This window comes from Schistocerca americana, chromosome 2, assembly GCF_021461395.2.
Source record: "Schistocerca americana isolate TAMUIC-IGC-003095 chromosome 2, iqSchAmer2.1, whole genome shotgun sequence".
Classification (NCBI taxonomy): domain Eukaryota; kingdom Metazoa; phylum Arthropoda; class Insecta; order Orthoptera; family Acrididae; genus Schistocerca; species Schistocerca americana.
The window spans coordinates 687,005,249-687,025,481 of NC_060120.1; the positions used below are offsets into that span (position 1 = coordinate 687,005,249).

The window sequence follows — 20,233 nt, forward strand, 5'->3', positions numbered from 1 at the left end:
TAGATTTCAAGAAAGTCACCCAGAACTGCAAGTCAGGGGAGACTTACCACTTGAGATGAGAAGGAATTGGGCTAATGAGCCTAGTGACCAACCACTACCACTTGGGTTTTCGATGGGTTAAACTTAAACCCTATATTTTGCCCCCATCTTTATAGTGCACAGAGTTCAGTATTGAGATCCTCAATATCTGTCTTCAGGTTTATTGGTTTTTCACTTAAATACAACTGGAAGTCATCAGCGTACTTATGGTATTTGATGCAGGACAAAACTAATGACATATCATCTACATACAATGAAAAAGAGTATAGGACCTAATACCGAACCCCGGGGGCACCTGATACTACCTGCCTCCATTGTGGCTTCGTGGTAATGAGCATGACACACTGCTGATGACCTATCAGATGTGAGTGAAATCATTGCACTTCACTTGGTGAGAAATTTAGGCTGCAAGTTTGGCAAGTAAATTGTCAAAGTTAACATGAGCCTTGTGAACGTCTAAGAAGTCCATGATAGTGGCCTCATGTGCCTAATAGTCAAATAGTAAATACTTGCTTTAATTAAAAGATTAACAAACAGAATAACAATATTGATTGATCACTGTAAGTAGAGCTAGATTTGTGGAGTAGGGAAGATGCTGGAAATTGATTAACATGTAACTACATTCACTTAAATCTTTATTGAACATTAAACATCTAGACCTGGAATATCATGTGACTATTTTCTGAAAAACTCCCTTGCAACAATTCAGTGCCACAAACTTGAATTTTAAAATACTGACCAGCTAAAATTCTGAAAAAAATTTCCTTAACACCTGTAAATGGCATTGAATTCTTAAAAATTTTGTACAGTTATGTAAATAGGATAAAGTTCTCAAGATTTCTTATAAGATCTCAAAACACAAATGGGCATAATCCAGTGATATGCAATGTCTTAAAATTTCTTGTACAATAATTTTTTACACGCCTCCAAAAGGGACATTCTGTAATACACTGATATACAAGTGCCTTCTAAAGGCCAGAATTTTTTTAATCATTCAGATAAATATAATCAGTGTCATGCTCTGAAACAGATGCTTCTTTACACTTGGGAGACTGGTCAGATTATGATCCAATACAACTGCCAACTAGCCACCTCCCTGCATGGCAACAGGATCCACATACCATCAGTGCAATAGCAAATCACAACACAAAGTAAGGCCTAGAGAAACACATAAAACTTGTTAAGCACTGCAGTACGAAGTGAACAGATGAACTGAAATTGCCTATACTTGGTTTCAAAATTTTAATCCAAAACACTGATAAATTTTACTATTAACAAACATGGAACAATCCCCAAGATTAATCACTACTAATTAGGATGACCCATAATGGCACAAGAATTTAACATACAATTGGGCTTTAATCACAGTTCCAGATAGGAGTCATGATACTGCGAGAAAAATTTGACAGAGCACTGAAAGACCTAAGTCAAAACCAGGCCCCTGGAGTAGACAACATTCAGTCAGAATGACTGATAGCCTTGGGAGAGACAGCCATGAGAAAACTATTCTATCTGGTATGCAAGAAGTATGAGACAGGTGAAATACCCTCAGACTTCAAGAAAAATGTAGTAATTCCAATTCCAAAGAAAGCAGTTGCTAATAAGTGTGAAAATTACTATCAGTTTAATGAGTCATGGTTGCAAAATACTAACAAATACATTCCATACTAACACGAATACTTAATACAGTGGAAGAACTGGTAGAGGCTTATCTCAGGAAAGATCAGATTGGATTTTGAGAAATGTATGATCATGCGAGGCAATACTGGCCCTACAACTCAGCTTGGAATATACGTTAAGGAAAGGTAAACCTACATTTGTAACATTTGCAGACTTAGAGAAAGCTTTTGATAATGTTGACTGGAATACTGCCTTTGAAATTCTGAAGATAGTAGGGGTAAAACACAGAGAACAAAAGGCTATTTACAACTTGTATAGAAACAAGACAACAGTTGTAAGAGTAGAGGGGCAGGAAAGGAAAGCAGTGGTTGAGAAGGGAGTGAGACAGGGCTGTAGCTTATCCCTGATGTTATTCAATCTGTACATTGAGCAAGGAGTAAAGGAAACCAAAGAAAAATCACCTGTGAAGCACAATACATATAAGTTTATTTCCACAATATTTATATTAGTGAAGACTCAAACTGAAAGAAGTACTGAATCAAATTCACACATTAAAACATGTAAATTTCGGACTCCAGAAATGTGGACAAAAAAGTGTGTTCCTTGCATTATAATCACAGACAAGAAAGGTATTATTTCCGAGAGATGGAGGAACTTTTGAAAACACAGTAACTAAAATAGATCAAGGTTTAACATCAACAATGAGCTCGCTAAAGACAGAGACAAGTTCTGTTTGCACAAGGACAGAACAAGAAACTGTTCATAGTATTTCTGGAGGTACAATATGGCAAACCATTCATTGCAATGATGAGTAGCAATGGACCATAAATCAAGTCCTGCAGGTTTTTAGTCTGAACTTCCTTCATTGAAGAGCATGTGTTTTTAACTGAGATGAACTATCATATTTCCTTAAACAAGACTTGATTGCAGCTAGAAATGGGTTGGATGTGCCATAATATTCCAGTTTTACAAGTATTGTGTTTTAGGATGTACACTCAAAGGTTTTTCTGGGATCACAAAGTGCAAAGGATACCATACATATCCTTATTTTCAAAGGCATTTAATGATTGGTTTAGTAGTAATATTTTTACTGTATTAAGATTCAGACTGACTGTTGGAGAGGATATCATGCTTTTTGAAACAGTTATTTAGCTGGTTGTGTATTAGAGACTTGAAAACTTTGGAGAAAACACTCTCTGTATGAACAGTCCACAGAAGGCCCAAGGTACCGAACATCCACTGTGTCATCCTCAACCAATATGCGTCTCTGAGTGTGGATATGTAGGGGCATGTGGTCAGCCCACTGCTCTCCCAGCCACTATCTTGGAGAAAACTGGGACAATAGAAATTGGTTGGTAGTTTTTGGGCAGATTCTTCTCTCCATTTTTGAGATTGATATCACTTTAGCAGTTTCATGTACATCAGGGAAAATTCCAGATTCTAAATATGTGTTAAAAGTGAAAGTAAAAGGTTGACACATAAGAAGCATTTTTTTTTTCAATAATAATTTGATGAACAGTAATAGATCATATTATTGGAGTTAGCACTGCTTTTATATAGTAAACTAGGGGGTGACAACATTCCAGTGGAAGGCATCCCTCCAATGCAGCTCAGCACCAAGCAGCTCAAATGTATGTGTACCGTTTTGCTTGATTTTGTTTTTCAGTTCACATGCTGAGGTTATCAAGTAATCATTCACTTTTGAGTCCAGCACTGCAACCTTCTGTGTGGGTTTGGGAATTTTTTGATTGATAATGCCCCATGCTTCTTTGCATTTATTGGGAACACCATATGTGTAATCTCTGTGAGGACAAAAGAATGTAGGAACACAGCACAAATTCGGAAATATTTGTGTCCACCGAAGTGCAAGTGTGGGCTTCTGTGTCCACAGACACAGACACAGCAAAGAAACTCCATTAACATAGATGCATGCTGAAATTAAGGAATCATAAAGAAAATACCAGGCAAAAACTTCCCACCCCTCTTGTGGGTCATGCCATAAATGGCACTAAAACATGTCATGTTGCTGTACTTTTAGATTCAAAGATTTAATGTGTTGCAGAGTGGCTAGTTCACTCCATTTTAGTCCTGTGGTGAGTCAGCTGCATTTATAGTGTTGCAGACCTCACTGTCTAGTGGTCAAACCAACATATCATTTTCATCATTATCGTTATCATCATGTCACCAGCAGACACCATTTTTTTAATCTGTTAAAATACAGGAGTGAATCAGTGACTGTAAGGCTCTTAACAGCATCTCTGACTAAAGATGTAAAAAAGAATTTTAAGGGAGGTAGGAAACATATTTGCTTATCACATGTGAAAGAAAATAGATTGCAGATTATCTGAGGGGTTGCCTACAAACATGTGGAGCTTAAATGAATAAAATTCTAAGTGTTGTACAATACACTTTAGACACCTATGTACCATAAGAAGGTGTGAAGGATGGGAATGGTTGTTGACTAGATGCACATAATTGTAATCCTATATCACTGATGTTGAACTGATGTAGAATTATGGAACATTTTATGCTCATGCATTTTGATGTTTTTGGAAAGTGAAGTTCTTCCGTATAGGAATCATCATGTACTCCACAAATCAAAAATCTTTTGAGACTCAGCTTACCGTCTGTTTGTGAGATCTAGAGTGCCACACTGCCAGCTCCATGAGGCTGTTTGTGGATAGTGTGTTGTATATACGAAATTTGCAATGTTAGTGTAGCAAAATGTAAGAAAACCTGTAGAGGATCAACACATGGTACAAGAAGTGGTAGCTGATCCTCAAAATGTAACATGTTGCACATAAGTATGTGAAAAGATCCAGCACTATTTGATTACATTAGGGCAATAAATCACTGGAACCACCAACAGCCATACAATATCTGGGAATGAGCATCCAGAGTGATTTAAAGTGGATCTACATCATAAGGTTTGCTATAGGGGAAGCAGATGTTTGGATGAGACTCATGGAAGAAACTTAAAGAAATGTAACTCATCCACATATAAAAGTGACTTACAAAACTTTCATTCGACTGCTTCTTAAGTATTGTTGATCAGTCTGGGACATTAATGCGAAGGATTAATACAAGGTATAGGGAGGGTCCCCAATGAGAGGGGTGCATCTTGTCACAGGTTCATTTAGTAAGTGCTACAGCATTATCAATATGTTCATCAAACTCTAATTTCGGAAGCTACAACAGAGGTGTTGAGCATCATGGCGTTGAAATTCTGGGATTGTGTGTAACATCTAGAGTCAAACAACGTATTGCTTCCTCCCACATACTCGTACATCTTGTAAAGTGATCACAGTGGGAAAATTGTAGAAATTAGGGCTCATAGGGTGGCTTACAAATGGTCATTCTTCCTGCATATCTCTTGTGAATGGAACAGGAAAAGTGGGAAATACAGCGATACAAAAAGTACTTGTTGCCACACTCTGATGGTGACTTCTGGAATAGAGATGTAGATTTATACATAAGTACAATGAATACTGAATCACTCTGCAGTGAGATGAGGCTATACAGGATTCAGTTCAAAGGAGTATGACACTATGAATATAGCATGCAAATGAAACTTCATTCACATAGGGTGTGGGTGATGGAGTCTTTCTGAATATTCAGTTTTCATTTATACCAGTTAATATGTTTAAATTATATATAATGCATAAAAAAGTAACAACAATAAAAGTTGTGGATCTCTTTAAAAACTGACCAAAGAAATGAATCAAAATGAAATAGTTGAATGTGTGAACATGCTGATTGATTTTATCAAGAAAACACCTGTATATTGATTTCTGCATTTGTCTCCCATTTATTAATGTATTGCTCATATGTTTACAGTGAATTTGGAAAAACCCCAGTGATTGTTAGTTTTGTAGGAAACCATTTAGGCATCAGACGTACTGATGGCTCTTTGGTTAACTGCAGTATTTCACCCTATCCATCAGTTCTGCATAACTATGCTGCTTCTTCTAATTGGAGTGATGCTTTGAAACTATGCCGACTTGTCAAGGTTTGTATTAAAAAAAATCATTTATCACTAAGATTAACTGCTTCTGAAGTGTACCTAATGAAAATTGTTTTGAATATTGTAATGCTTCGTTACTGGTGTCTGTAGGATCCAATTTTATGGGCTTGCCTTGCTGCTATAGCAACACATGCCAAAGAGTTAAATACAGCTGAAGAAGCATATGCAGCTATTGATGAAGTGGATAAAGTTCTCTATATCCAACGTATTAAGGTATGTTACATGAAAGCTGTTCTGTATGTAGAATACTTCTAACATCTGTAAGAGTATCTGTGGTCCATATAATTATGTTTGTTTTAATTATCATTTTAAAAAAGAAATTGAGAAAATTCATGAAATATTGTTTTGTTAATGATAACTGATATGTATGGCAGTTTTCCCATTTTAGTCCAAATAATTCCAAAAATTATGCAACCACATTAGTCTTGTAGAATAAGACCCAGTTTTGATAGATTAGCTCAAAGTGCACTTTTAATACAGTATTTGCTGTAGGAGATTACAATAAATAGGAGATTATAAGTATGCTGAAGCTTAGCATCAAGAACACATTATATGCAGATTTATGCTGCAAAAAAGCCCAAGTTCTGTTGTGTAGCCTGCAGGTTAACAAGGAAGCACATGCATAGCCATCAGATGAAGTGGAAACATGAAACCTTAGACATCTACATCTATGTGGAACTGAATAATATGTCTATGGAAAATGGGTTTGTCCTTCCATGAAATTTAATCTTGTACCATGCTCCCACTAGCAGTGATGTGTGTTAGGAACTAGTAGATGGAAGAGAAATACACTCCTGGAAATGGAAAAAAGAACACATTGACACCGGTGTGTCAGACCCACCATACTTGCCCCGGACACTGCGAGAGGGCTGTACAAGCAATGATCACACGCACGGCACAGCGGACACACCAGGAACCGCGGTGTTGGCCGTCGAATGGCGCTAGCTGCGCAGCATTTGTGCACCGCCGCCGTCAGTGTCAGCCAGTTTGCCATGGCATACGGAGCTCCATCGCAGTCTTTAACACTGGTAGCATGCCGCGACAGCGTGGGCGCGAACCGTATGTGCAGTTGACGGACTTTGAGCGAGGGCATATAGTGGGCATGCGGGAGGCCGGGTGGACGTACCGCCGAATTGCTCAACACGTGGGGCGTGAGGTCTCCACAGTACATCGATGTTGTCACCAGTGGTCGGCGGAAGGTGATCGTGCCCGTCGACCTGGGACCGGACCGCAGCGACGCACGGATGCACGCCAAGACCGTAGGATCCTACGCAGTGCCGTAGGGGACCACACCGCCACTTCCCAGCAAATTAGGGACACTGTTGCTCCTGGGGTATCGGCGAGGACCATTCGCAACCGTCTCCATGAAGCTGGGCTACGGTCCTGCACACTGTTAGGCCGTCTTCCGCTCACGCCCCAACATCGTGCAGCCCGCCTCCAGTGGTGTCGCGACGGGCGTGAATGGAGGGACGAATGGAGACATGTCGTCTTCAGCGATGAGAGTCGCTTCTGCCTTGGTGCCAATGATGGTCGTATGCGTGTTTGGCGCCGTGCAGGTGAGCGCCACAATCAGGACTGCATACGACCGAGGCACACAGGGCCAACACCTGGCATCATGGTGTGGGGAGCGATCTCCTACACTGGCCGTACACCACTGGTGATCGTCGAGGGGACACTGAATAGTGCACGGTACATCCAAACCGTCATCGAACCCATCGTTCTACCATTCCTAGACCGGCAAGGGAACTTGCTGTTCCAACATGACAATGCACGTCCGCATGTATCCCGTGCCACCCAACGTGCTCTAGAAGGTGTAAGTCAACTACCCTGGCCAGCAAGATCTCCGGATCTGTCCCCCATTGAGCATGTTTGGGACTGGATGAAGCGTCGTCTCACGCGGTCTGCACGTCCAGCACGAACGCTGGTCCAACTGAGGCGCCAGGTGGAAATGGCATGGCAAGCCGTTCCACAGGACTACATCCAGCATCTCTACGATCGTCTCCATGGGAGAATAGCAGCCTGCATTGCTGCGAAAGGTGGATATACACTGTACTAGTGCCGACATTGTGCATGCTCTGTTGCCTGTGTCTATGTGCCTGTGGTTCTGTCAGTGTGATCATGTGATGTATCTGACCCCAGGAATGTGTCAATAAAGTTTCCCCTTCCTGGGACAATGAATTCACGGTGTTCTTATTTCAATTTCCAGGAGTGTATATGCAGTGATGGCCAAATACCACAACATGAAGTGTGACTTGATCATGGAATAACTGAATCTTGTATGTGTGGATGAAAGGCCATACAATATCATCCACAGTGTTGGCCCAAAGGTGGAACACTGCAACGATTGTGTGTGTCTCTGCAGTGGCAGTTACAAGCCACTTGCTGCAGGCTGGACGGGTAGCACCTATGCTGCTGTAGCAGATTCTCTTGCCTGCATATTTGCCTGTCAGCTGATATGTAACTCAGTTGTGCAATCAAGAGTACTTCTTTCCTTATAAGAGAATAACCGTATCACATATGCCAGTCCCACCTAGTTTTATATAGAACTGTTTCAGCATGTAGCTCATAACAAAATTGTAACTATTCAGTTCTAGTTGGTTGAAAAAAAAAACTAGTTTTCAGCTTAGCTGTATTATTATGTAGAAATACTGTTGAAGCAGTCAAAACTCCATGTTGGAATATCAACAACGTAGGAAAAGATAAATTGCTACATAAGTAGCAGACAGGCACAATTAAAAGACAGTTATATAGAAGCTTTTGGCCACAGCCTTCATCAGAAAAAGAAGGAGAAACACACACCATACATTCACTCAAGCAAGCACACCTCATATATGCATGAATGCCAACTCTTGCAGATCATACCTGAATGCAGCTTTTATGTGGAATGGAAGCAGCAATTGGGGGGGGGGGGGGGGGGTCAGGGAAGGGAGGGGGACAGCAGTATGTGGGTGAGGAGAGAGGAGAGTACTGCCTGGCAGAGTGTGAAGGGACTAGACGGCCAACAGGTGTACTATCGAGAGCTTTGCGGCAGGGAGGTGGAAAAAATGGAGTGAAAAAGGAGAGGAGTGGGGAAGGATGGGCAGGTGCATTGGCAGGGGGTGGCAACACAAAAGGGGGTGGCAGATGAGACTGGAAGGAGGAGATAGGACAGAGGGGATGGAAATTGTTGGGTAGAGGGAGTGGGGACAGTATGTTACTGTAGGTTGAGGCTCAGATAATTATGGGAGCGGAGAATTTGTTCTAAGGATAACTCCCATTTGCATAGTTCAGGAAAGCTGTTGGTGGAGGGAAAGATCCAGATGGCTCTGTTGGTGAAGCAGCCATTGAATTCAAGGATGTTATGATCAGCTGCATGCTGTGACACCGGGTGGTCTACTTTCCTCTTGGCCACTGTATGATGGTGGCCATTCAGCCTGGTGAACAGCTGGCTGGTAATCAAACCAATATAAATAGCTGTGCAATGATTGCAGCAGAACTGGTGTATGACATGGCTGCTTTCACAGATGGCCTGGCCTCTGATGGTGTAGGATAAGCCTGTGACAGGGTTGGAATAGAAAGTGCTGAGTGGATGGATTTGGCAGGTCTTGCACCTAGTTCTTCTGCAGGGACTGGAACTGAGAGTGGCATAGGGATGGACTAGAAAGTTGTGGAGGTTGGATGGGTGATGGAACACCTCTTTAGGAGTGGTAGAAAAGATCTTGGAAAGGGTGTCCCTCATTTGAGGTCATGGTGATAGGTAAGTAAGGTGAAAGATGTGGTTCAGCTGTTTCAGTCTCGAGTGGTATTGGGTGATCAAAGGGGCACTCCTTTGTGGCTCATCCTTGGAGTGGTGGGAGCATTGGGAGTGTGGGAAATGGCACAGGAGATCTTTGTGCAGACTAGGTCTGAGGGATGTTGCCTGTCTGTGTAGGCCTTGGTGAGACCCTCACTATATTGGGCAAGGGAGTTCTCGTCACTGCAGATATCCTGGCCCCCCAGCGTCTAGGCTGTATAGGAATTTTTTGGTGTGAAAGGGATGACAGCTATCAAAATGCAGGTACTGTTGGTGTTTGGTTGATTTAATGTGGACAGAGGCGTTGGTGGAGCCATCAGACAATAGGAGGTCAACATGCTGGGCTGGCTAACACAATTACTTGTAAAAGTGGTCACGCTACCAACATGCTTTCAGATTGTTATAGCACAGAAACTGTATGTTTACAGACATGGGTTTAAGTTCAAAATATATCTACTGACTCCCTTCAACGAGTCCTAGAAGTTTGTAACTGGTATTTCCGAACACCCTGTATAAAAATATCTGAGGATTATTGGTGTTTTCATTTAAAGTGGACAGTTTTAAAAGATGTAGCTGGGCTCTTAAAGTACGTCATACTTCTTAGCTTAGTCAGTACTATGTAAAGTCACTGTTGTACAAACTGATGTAATCTCGATAGTTTTGCTTAAAAAATGTTGTCTATTGAAATAACTCTGTTTCATATTATGTATTCAGTAGAGGTAGATTATCTAAGATATCTAAATGTTTTTAATTAGGCAGCTAATGAATCTCAAAGATTTTGCCTGTTATCGATATTGATACAGGCAAGATATTGCTTCCAGGAATTCCAAGATCACATCAAAATCTCTGCAGTGGTTCCTCAGGCTAGTCCAGACGCGTGGTGCAGGGAATGGCAATTGAATCTCAATGTAGACAAGTGTAATGTGCTGCGAATACACAGAAAGATAGATCCTTTATCATTTAGCTACAAAATAGCAGGTCAGCAACTGGAAGCAGTTAATACCATAAATTATCTGGGAGTACACATTAGGAGGGATTTAAAATGGAATGATCATATAATGTTGATCGTCGGTAAAGCAGATGTCAGACTGAGATTCATTGGAAGAATCCTAAGGAAATGCAATCCGAAAACAAAGGAAGTAGGTTACAGTACGCTTGTTCGCCCACTGCTTGAATACTGCTCAGCAGTGTGGGATCCGTACCAGATAGGGTTGATAGAAGATATAGAGAAGATCCAATGGAGAGCGGCGCGCTTCATTACAGGATCATTTAGTAATCGCAAAAGCGTTACGGAGATGATAGATAAACTCCAGTGGAAGACTCTGCAGGAGAGACGCTCAGTAGCTCGGTACGGGCTTTTGTCAAAGTTTCGAGAACATACCTTCACCGAAGAGTCAAGCAGTATATTGCTCCCTCCTACGTATATCTCGCGAAGAGACCATGAGGATAAAATCAGAGAGATTAAAGCCCACACAGAGGCATACCGACAATCCTTCTTTCCATGAACAATACGAGACTGGAATAGAAGGGAGAACCGATAGAGGTACTCAAGGTACCCTCCGCCACACACCGTCAGGTGGCTTGCGGAGTATGGATGTAGATGTAGATGTAGATGTAGATGTAGATAAAAAGAAGTGAGCATGCAACTTCAGTTTGTATATGTAGAGGGAGAAAATTTAATAAAACGTTTTTAATTTACATACTAAAATAGCAGTACAACTTACGTTTTATTTATGCATGCAGTAGATTTTCGTCTATTATGCTTTTGACAGATGATGAGTGCTATGTATGTTCAGATGGCAAATGATATTTTTTATGTTATATAATAACAATTTAACAAGTTTCAGATTTTTGTTTTACTTGTACTGTGAAACCTTGCTTCTTGACAAGTTTCATTACGTAAGGTCAATGGGAAGTGCCCTATAGGTTTTTATTAGTGAGTTTTTGAGTATCAAAGTATGTAACATAAATGACTCAATCTTTTGACAGCATTGACTTAGCAGTTTAATTTTTTTAGTGCCAAGGGACAATAGAGTTTAATATGTGACATCAGTATGAACTTGATAGTGGTACACCAAAATGTTCTAGAGAAAAAGTGGTCTTAAAAGACTGACGGATGGATGGATATGAAATGACATAAAAATTATTTTTTTCATGTGATATAATTGCAAATTAACAATTTTCAGATTTTTTCCTCTACTTGTACTCCGAAACCTTGTGCTCTGCAAAATTTCAGGGTTCTAGGTCAACAGGAAGCACCCTGCAGGTCTTGATGTGTGATTTTTCCAGTATCAAAATATGTGACATAAATGGCTGTATCTTTTGATTGCATTGACTTAGAAGCTTACAATTTTTACACTGCTAAGGAAACATAGACCATAGTATGTGACATAAATTTTAACTCTTCCAGACAAAAAGTGTCTACAAGTGCCAAGATATATTACATAAATGGCTGTATCTTTTGATTGAAGTAACATACAAACTTAAAATTTTTACTCCTCTAAGGGACCATAGGCCTTAATATGTGATATAAATTTGAACTTGATACATCTCCCTGTTTGTGAAAAAAAAAAAGGTTCATAGTTGGGGCAGCAGACAGACAGACAACAAAGCGATCCTGTAAGGGTTCCATTTTTACAGATTGAGTCATGGAACGTGAAAAATTAACAAAGTTGTATGTTGATGTCATATAAGCTGGGTTATTTTGTAGATGGCATATATTATTAAATAATTGGATAGTATTCAAACAAGTAGCAAATATACACTTCAAAGAGCTATTTGGCATGGTGGTGATCACACTAGTTACATCCTATAGTCCGTAGGATTCCCTGTGTCTTGCCAATTTTCCTTGTGTTGTGTGTGACCAAGAACATAGCTGTTGTATGTTATGCATTTCTGAGGAAGTTACAATTAGTTGTCTTCATATTTATGACTATGCTAACTCGTAAGTAACATCGCAGTTCTCATAATGAAAATGAACATCAGTTAACTTGATAATTTTATGATACAATTTTGGCCAGACAGTATGGTGAACATTACAATGGATTTTTGATTTTAGCAGTTGCTAACTGACAAAAAATGTAAAAGATGGTAGATGCATATGTACGTCACAGGTACTAGTGTTAGATTTGTGTATAATGTGTATGTATATACATACTGTAATATCCTTAGAAATATTTTATTTTTGACTGTTTCACTTAGATACTGTGACTGAATGGTGTACCATAACTATTTTGCCATAGATTGGGTATTATACATTTTTATGCATATATAGGTGAATTTAAGATTTTTGCTTGACCAAAACTGGTTGTCTGAAAATATTTGTAAGGGTGTTGGCAGCAACACACAGTGTCTACTGTATTGAATGGTTGGGGAGCAAGTGTAGGCTTGTCAAGATGATCATTTTGTTCTCCTCATACGGGATGTGCAGATTCACTAGTGGGAAAAAGGAACAAATTCACCAATGCTCATGTTGCAACCAGACTCATTTACTGATGTTGTAGAGTACACAACGCTACTCCAGGCACACACTCAGCAGGCAGGAAGGATGCTGAACTCTTGGTCCTTGACGACAGTGCATTATCAGAACTTAAGCAGTGGCCCACCTGGCTCAAGAGTGAAGTGTTCTTGCTGGGTAGTCAGCTCTGATGGCAGTTGGTGTTGAGTCAGTGCTGGCAGTGCAGCTATACCCCTCAGCCGCATGGTGAGTGGGTTGTGTCAACAGTGTGCCGATCAACAAGGCAATGTCCTCCAGGGAGTTAACTGCAGCCCCCAATCTTTGGCAGGAATTATCTGGTGAGGGCTGTTGTTAAGTGAGTTTGTGGGTAGTAGGGACACAGTTCAACACTCAGGCCCTTCATTGCCCAATGCAAGAAAATATGGCAAATGGTCCTGTTGAGCATTGTGGAATGACATTAGTGGTTAGGTGGTTGCACCAGTTGACAGTGACTGAGTGATGATGTTTCTTCATACCACATGGCAGTAGCATGCTTTATAGTGATTACCGACATGATCCTCTTTGCCATCTGGCTAGGCAGTATTTATATGTCCCCTTGCCTGACACATCATCATGTACACATCTCAGATGTCATATAGTCACATTGTCATAATGTTGAAATGTTGTGGATTTTCATAATACTTCTGGTTGCCAGATAAGTGATAACACCAGTGTACTATAGTTCAATTCTTTTATCTTGGCGGTTCGCGCATGCCCGCCCAGACGTGGGAGATTGCTGCGTTGCCAGTTGTACACGCTAACAGAAGCAGTGCCATAGTATAGTTCGCAAACTTACGTTTAGGGGGGAGCGCGCAGTTTATGAAGTGAAGCCACCACGGCTGCATTAACCGTTTCGCTGCTACAGACTGTTTTGACACACTTTATCATTTGATTTCATAAAAACTATTTGGCCCAAAAACTTGATTTTTACACATTTTCTTGACTTATACCTTCCCCCCACAAATGACTTAATTTTGTTTCAATGTTCAACACAGTTATTGTGCAGCATTAGATGTAGTAAACCATTGCACAAAATGTTGAAGAGTTTGCAGAGGTAAAAGTCCATAGCGTATACTTTCCATATGGTCGATTTTAGTTGCCACTAGAAATTTCAAAAAATTACATTCAAACGAATAAAATTCATGAAGTAAGACACTTTGATATTGTTTTCAAATAAAGGAAATATTAAGCGCAGAACAAGGTTTGAACTCAGCACCTTTCGCTCAGTAGCCATACACATTAACCATTATGCTAATGCAGCTTGTCATTCAATGTATCTCCCGGAGGACTTTAAAAAATGACGCAAAATACCGACAAACACTGTTGGTATGACTATGAATTACTCACGTTTCGTCGAAGTACAAAAGGGAATAAACAATTACCGCTGTTCGTTATTGTGAAAAAGCACTTAGTGAGAATGATACAAACACCTTTCCTTGCTATCGCCTGAATTAGGAGGCTTATTGCTTGTTTGGTTTAATTAATTAATAGAATATGAAGCAATTGGTATAAAGAATGCTTTTTCCAAACTTTCTATAAAAGAAAGTCTGCTATCAAGACATTGCTTATGTTCAATTACTTTATTTATGACTGAACGTTTCTAAAACTGAAGACACTCGTCATTGCTCTGCACTGCAGTCGAGCTCTGGCAACGTCGTTCTCTGTTCATTGGCTGATTGTGTTTTGTGACGTCAGATGCGCAGAATGAACCTAAACTCGGCTGCCGTCATAAATGATGCGCATTTTAGTGCCAAATGGTGTGGCATAATTCTAAAATAGCTGCTTGCTGCAGTTACCCAATCATCAGTGATGACCTACAACAGCTAGCTAGTGCTGTTACATTCAGCCCCCCTTTGAGAAATTTGGCCTTTGAATTCCAAGCTGCTGCACAACATGTAACTATTTAAATGATGATTTTTTATTTCAACAAAGTTTCTGCTGGGCATACATCCTCCATTTACACTGAGTCTTTAGTATCTGTTTACACTTAGAACATTGTTCCTTATTTATAGTGAGCACAATGCCGTATGTGCACTGATAGTACCAACAGTATAATCTGTTCAAGCAGGCTATGTTTGTGTACCACTAATAGTCTCCTGGGCATTTAGGTACTTGTTCAACACAGTGTGGATGGCTTTCTACTGTTGATAGTCGTAGGCCATGCAGGCTGTGATCAGGTCCGAGGTGTCCATGATGGAAGTACCAGTAAATGTTTCTCAATAGTGGTGGATGTGTTGAAAAAATTATCCCATATTCATGCAGCGATTTTGAACTGTTACCATCTTGTCTAGAGAGGTGACAGGGTGGAACATATGGAGGCACTTTTTTCCAACATGCAGCATCCTAGATTGTAGATTCAATAACTACAGCAGAAAGCACGTACCATTCAATATGATAGTCCCTGTTATCGCTGCTGGTAGCAAGAAGGATGAGCTGAAAATGTCACAAGTTCCATTCAGTATGTGGTCCACTATCCCATAGCTCTAAATATTCCATCTCACTGGGACACCCTTGATCTTAGCTGATGGTGACCATGACGACGGGTTCCAATACAGAGTATATTCAGTTAGGTCCTATCTTCTAGACATGGAGACAGAGGCCAAGAATTACACATGAGCATTCCCTCATAGGAGTCTTCACAAGAAATAGGTTGTTTCACGTGTCTCCATGAGTGTTTATACTATGTGGAGGAACAATCTGTAATTCACTCCATCTGGCATATTATTTCTTGTTGGGTGTAAATAGTAAAATTTCTTCTGTTTTCAGGCACTTAAATTTACCTAATGTTTTCTGGGATATCACAGAAGAAAATCATGTAAAGTTCTTAAGCTTAAATCTTGAAAAAAGTTTTCATTGGAAGATGCACATTGGCTACATAGCAAATAAACTTAACAACTTAGCATTTCGCAATTTGTATTTTGCCAGGTGCCACAAACATATACACCAGGATTATAATGTATCACTGGTACTTCAGATCAGTTATTCATTCTGTCATAATTTTCTGGGGAAATTCAGGAAATGTTGTGAGGCTCCTAGTACTACAAAAGAAAATAAATATAAACATGTGTTGACAAACATTGTGTATCCGGTTGACCACTGTTAAAAAATTAAAAAATACCATCTATTCCCTCCCTTTACATATCTGAGATGTTTTTATTACTGTATATGAGGGTGGTCTGAAAAGTAATGCATCCAAATTTTTTTACATGAAAACAGCTTTTTAAGTAAAACAAATGTTGTTATAGTCTACACCTTTGTTCTTTATGTCTACATATTTGCAGCCTTCAGTCACTGGAGGGCTCCAAACTGTAGCATGTAACATAGTAGTATGTAACATAACTATATCAGTGTGAGTTTTGAATTCGAATAGTTTGTCCACATGTGGAGCACCCTTTCCTTCAGCCTGACAATGCCAGACCACACACAAGTTCTGCGACATCTGCAACAGTCTGATGCCCTGGGTGCACTGTCATCAATCATCCGCCATGCATTCTCGACTTGGCCCCATCCAATTTTCATGCCTTTCCAGGACTTCACATCAATAGCGATGAAGCAGTGCCAGCAGACGTGGAGGTTGTAGCTCCATCAGTGAAGTCAGACATTGTACAGTGACAATATTAACAGTTTAGTCTCTCATTGGGGTAATGTGCTTGTCATCATGTGACTATGTTGAGAAATAAATATGTAGACATGTAGAAAAAGATGCTGGTGTTAATAACATTTGTTTTATTTGAAAAGCTTAAAGAGTTTTCACATAAAAAATTTGAAGGCATTAATTTTCAGCATGCTCTTATAAAAACCAGCATACAATAAACTCTTTCCATTTTGATCACGACTACAGCATTTGCCATAGAGAGAATTTTAACTCCCAATATACCATTTAAAACTCTATGCCTAAACAGCAGAGTATATGAGATTAAAATTTACAGTAAAATACAAGGCAGTAATATATTTAACGAGGATCTTGATTCACTGAAAACATTACTCTTTACTCTTCTGGTGGAAAAGTGTTATTATTCTATTGAAGAATTCATTGAGGACAGTTTCACAATGTGAACAACATAATTCTACATTTTATTTTTGTGCACTGGAAACTGTATTATGTGTTTGTGTAGCAGTGTTTCAAAAATGTGTATGAAAGAGTATAAATGTTTGTATCTATGTTAAAAAATGTTTCTTATTGTAAATCTTGGCATGTCCCCTATACATCAAATCAAATGATTTGAAAATTGTATGTTGTGAGATGAATAACACACATTTCCATATCACTGAGTATGGGTGTACTGTGTTACATTCATACCCGCCACTGGTACATGCTAAGGGTACCCAGCCCATCAAATGGAAACATGCACACTCTGTACTAACCTCCACAGTGGTGATATGGTGAGAAAAAGGCCTGAGCTCTCTTCCAAGTTTGCAGTTACTTTCAAAGTGACTTTTGAATCTTCCTGTACCTGTCTCAACCCTGCAAGAAACTGTTCTGGTGGTAGTCATTGGAGTGAGATATCCCCGAACTTCTCAGTGAGGGGCTTCCAGCAGTGCTGCCACTTCAGTGCAAGCATTGGCCATGATCTCTGTCAAAGTGTGCAAGGATCTTGCTAAAATCGATCAGGTGTTGAGTGCATCTTGTCATATCCAAATAACATCTATGTTTTGATTTATTGTACCAGCAGAGCCTTTATCATGACCAGTCAGTGTAACAGATAAGTCTCTCAATTTATTGGTGTTATTCAGTATCCCACATTCTGTATTCGGTAATGGTTATGTATTCTATTTCATTGTGATGCTGTTCCCTGCTTCTCCACCCATGTTTTATTCAGTCACTCTATATCTCCTTAGTCAGCTGTCCTGAAATCGATCTTCAAACTTCTATCTCTGGCATTTATCCTCCTGAAGGTGTGTGTCCTGCAGTTGATCATACAGGTGACTATAAGTAGCTTGCTGTATCTTGTAGGCCTTTGTACCTCCTTGAATATGCTCTGGCTCTCTTCCACCTCCTGGATTAAAAAAAGATAAAAAAAAAATAAATAACTGCCATCCAGGCTCCACATCTCATTTAAAGTGCCCAGTTATTAAGCAAGCTTTTTCGTCCACTGGTGGTCTGTCAAGTGAACAGTACTGCACTGCATAATGGTTTTATCCACAGGACAATCACCTCTCTGAACTGCAGAGGTGATACAGCACCACCAATATAACAACACCTCTTCTGGCCACAGTGAAAAGATATACTGTAGAGAGAGCAGAGTGGCTGATTCTGAATTTGCACATTTTTTGGTTTATGTGGACAATGGTTCAAGTGCCAGATGGCCCTGCACTAATGGCACACAGGAGGATCATGGTGGACCCATGTGGTAAAACTGGGAGCATGCAGTACTGCAAAACTAAGCATGCCACTCAGACATGACTTCATGTCCGTCCAGTAGTGCTCACAAAGAGCCATAGAGCATCGTTTATGTCTGCACATGTGCAATGAAAAATAATAATACTTACAAAATAGCATGATGCACCATTGTAAAAAGAGATAGATGTGCTGTGAAAGTGATATGTCTGATTAGATACAAAACCAAGTAGGTTTCTGTAACAGATTTTCAGCAAATAATTGATAACAATCATAATTTTGTACCCACAAAAAACATTGACCCATCTGTTTATAATGCACTTTGATGCACATCAACTGAGGTAATATATGTTTGATTGAATATATAATTATTCAGTGAGAGACAATTTAATAGGGCACTGAATTAAAGTGAGCTTAATTAATGAACCAAAACAACTACAGTATCAGAATGACAGGATGTGTTGGTGAATGTTCATAATATTTATATTATAAGAATTGTAACAATATTATGAAAAGGCAACTCACCATATAGCAGAGACGCTGAGTCACTCAAAAGGAAAGTTGCTACTCACCATATAGCAGAGATGCTGAGTCGCAACTGAGTAGCAACTTTCATTTTCGTACTGGTGTTACATTCCATTCTGGATTTCCCATTGTTTGAGTATATTATAAGAATTGTATGTTTAATTGTCAGTTTTAATTAATTATTCAATATTTTGCATCAATTTGCCAATAAATTAAATATGGTTAGATATGCTTGAATTCTGTAACAGCAGGCAATTTACTATAAGAAAGAGATGCCACACATGTGTACAATAATTATTCAATGCACAAAGAGAGAAGACTGAAAATGATCATTGCAATTAAAATATGTATTTATTCAACTTTGATTTGTGGTCAAACTACTTAATGTAGAATCAAGTGTGATATTTCCAATGCTTCTGATGATACATCTAGTTTTAAAATTGAACTGTTGTATAAAAAGTTGTAAATAATGCATAAAAAGCTGTAAATAAGGCTGCTAACTGCTCAGAGTCATGAAATGTTATAGATGCTTGGAATTTCCACAGAAGTGTGGACTGAATTATAAAAGTGTAGCAGCACATTGTTCATTCACACTCGCTTGGACAGAGTGGAAGAGGCAGGACCTATGCTGTTCTTGGTGGTGATCAAGCTGCATGCTTTTAAAACATGGAAGTTTTTAGTTATATTGGTCACAAGACCTAGAAATATTTTGTGCAGTAGCCGATTGGCGACTTAGAGAAAAATCAGCAGTGGTGAGCATTCTGATTTATACTGATGATCCAAAACATTATGCCCACCTGCTTAATAGCTTGTTTGTCCACCTTTGGAATAAAATACATCACTGATTCTGCCTATCACAGATCTGGCAGTTTCTTCATAGGTACATGGAGGTATGTGGCATTAGAAGTCTACCGACAGGTCATGTAATGACCTCTGATTTGTGTACACAATGATGGCACCTGTTAGTGACCCAGATGGGTCCATTGGAGTTACACTATGTGATCAAAAGTATCCAGACACCTAGCTGAAAATGACTTAAAAGTTCATGGCGCCTCCTTTGGTAATGCTGGAATTCAATATGGTGTTGGTCCACCCTTAGCCTTGATGACAGCTTCCACTCTCACAGACATCAGGTGCTGGAAAGTTTCTTGGAGAATGGCAGCCCATTCTTCAGAGAGTGCTGCACTGAGGAGAAGTATCAATGTCGGTCGGTGAGGCCTGGCACAAATTTGGCATTCCAAAGCATCTCAAAGGTGTTCTGTAGGATTCAGGTCAGAACTCTGTGCAGGTCAGTCCATTACATGGATGTTATTTTCGTGCAACCACTCCGATATAGGCCGTCCGTTATGAACAGGTGCTTAATCATGTTGAAAGATGCAATCGCCGTCCCTGAACTGCTCTTCAACAGTGGGAAGCGAG

General features: G+C 39.7%; 1 protein-coding gene across 3 annotated transcripts in view; it reads left to right on the plus strand.

The window, feature by feature from the left end:
• LOC124595671 (intraflagellar transport protein 80 homolog) overlaps positions 1–20,233 on the plus strand; it is a 435,858-nt gene that overhangs the window by 307,909 nt on the left and 107,716 nt on the right. For all 3 annotated transcript variants that reach the window (XM_047134522.1, XM_047134521.1, XM_047134523.1), the window contains 2 exons: positions 5,497–5,668; positions 5,774–5,896. In XM_047134522.1, coding sequence (XP_046990478.1) covers positions 5,497–5,668; positions 5,774–5,896 — 295 coding nt within the window. The remainder of the gene's footprint in view (positions 1–5,496; positions 5,669–5,773; positions 5,897–20,233) is intronic.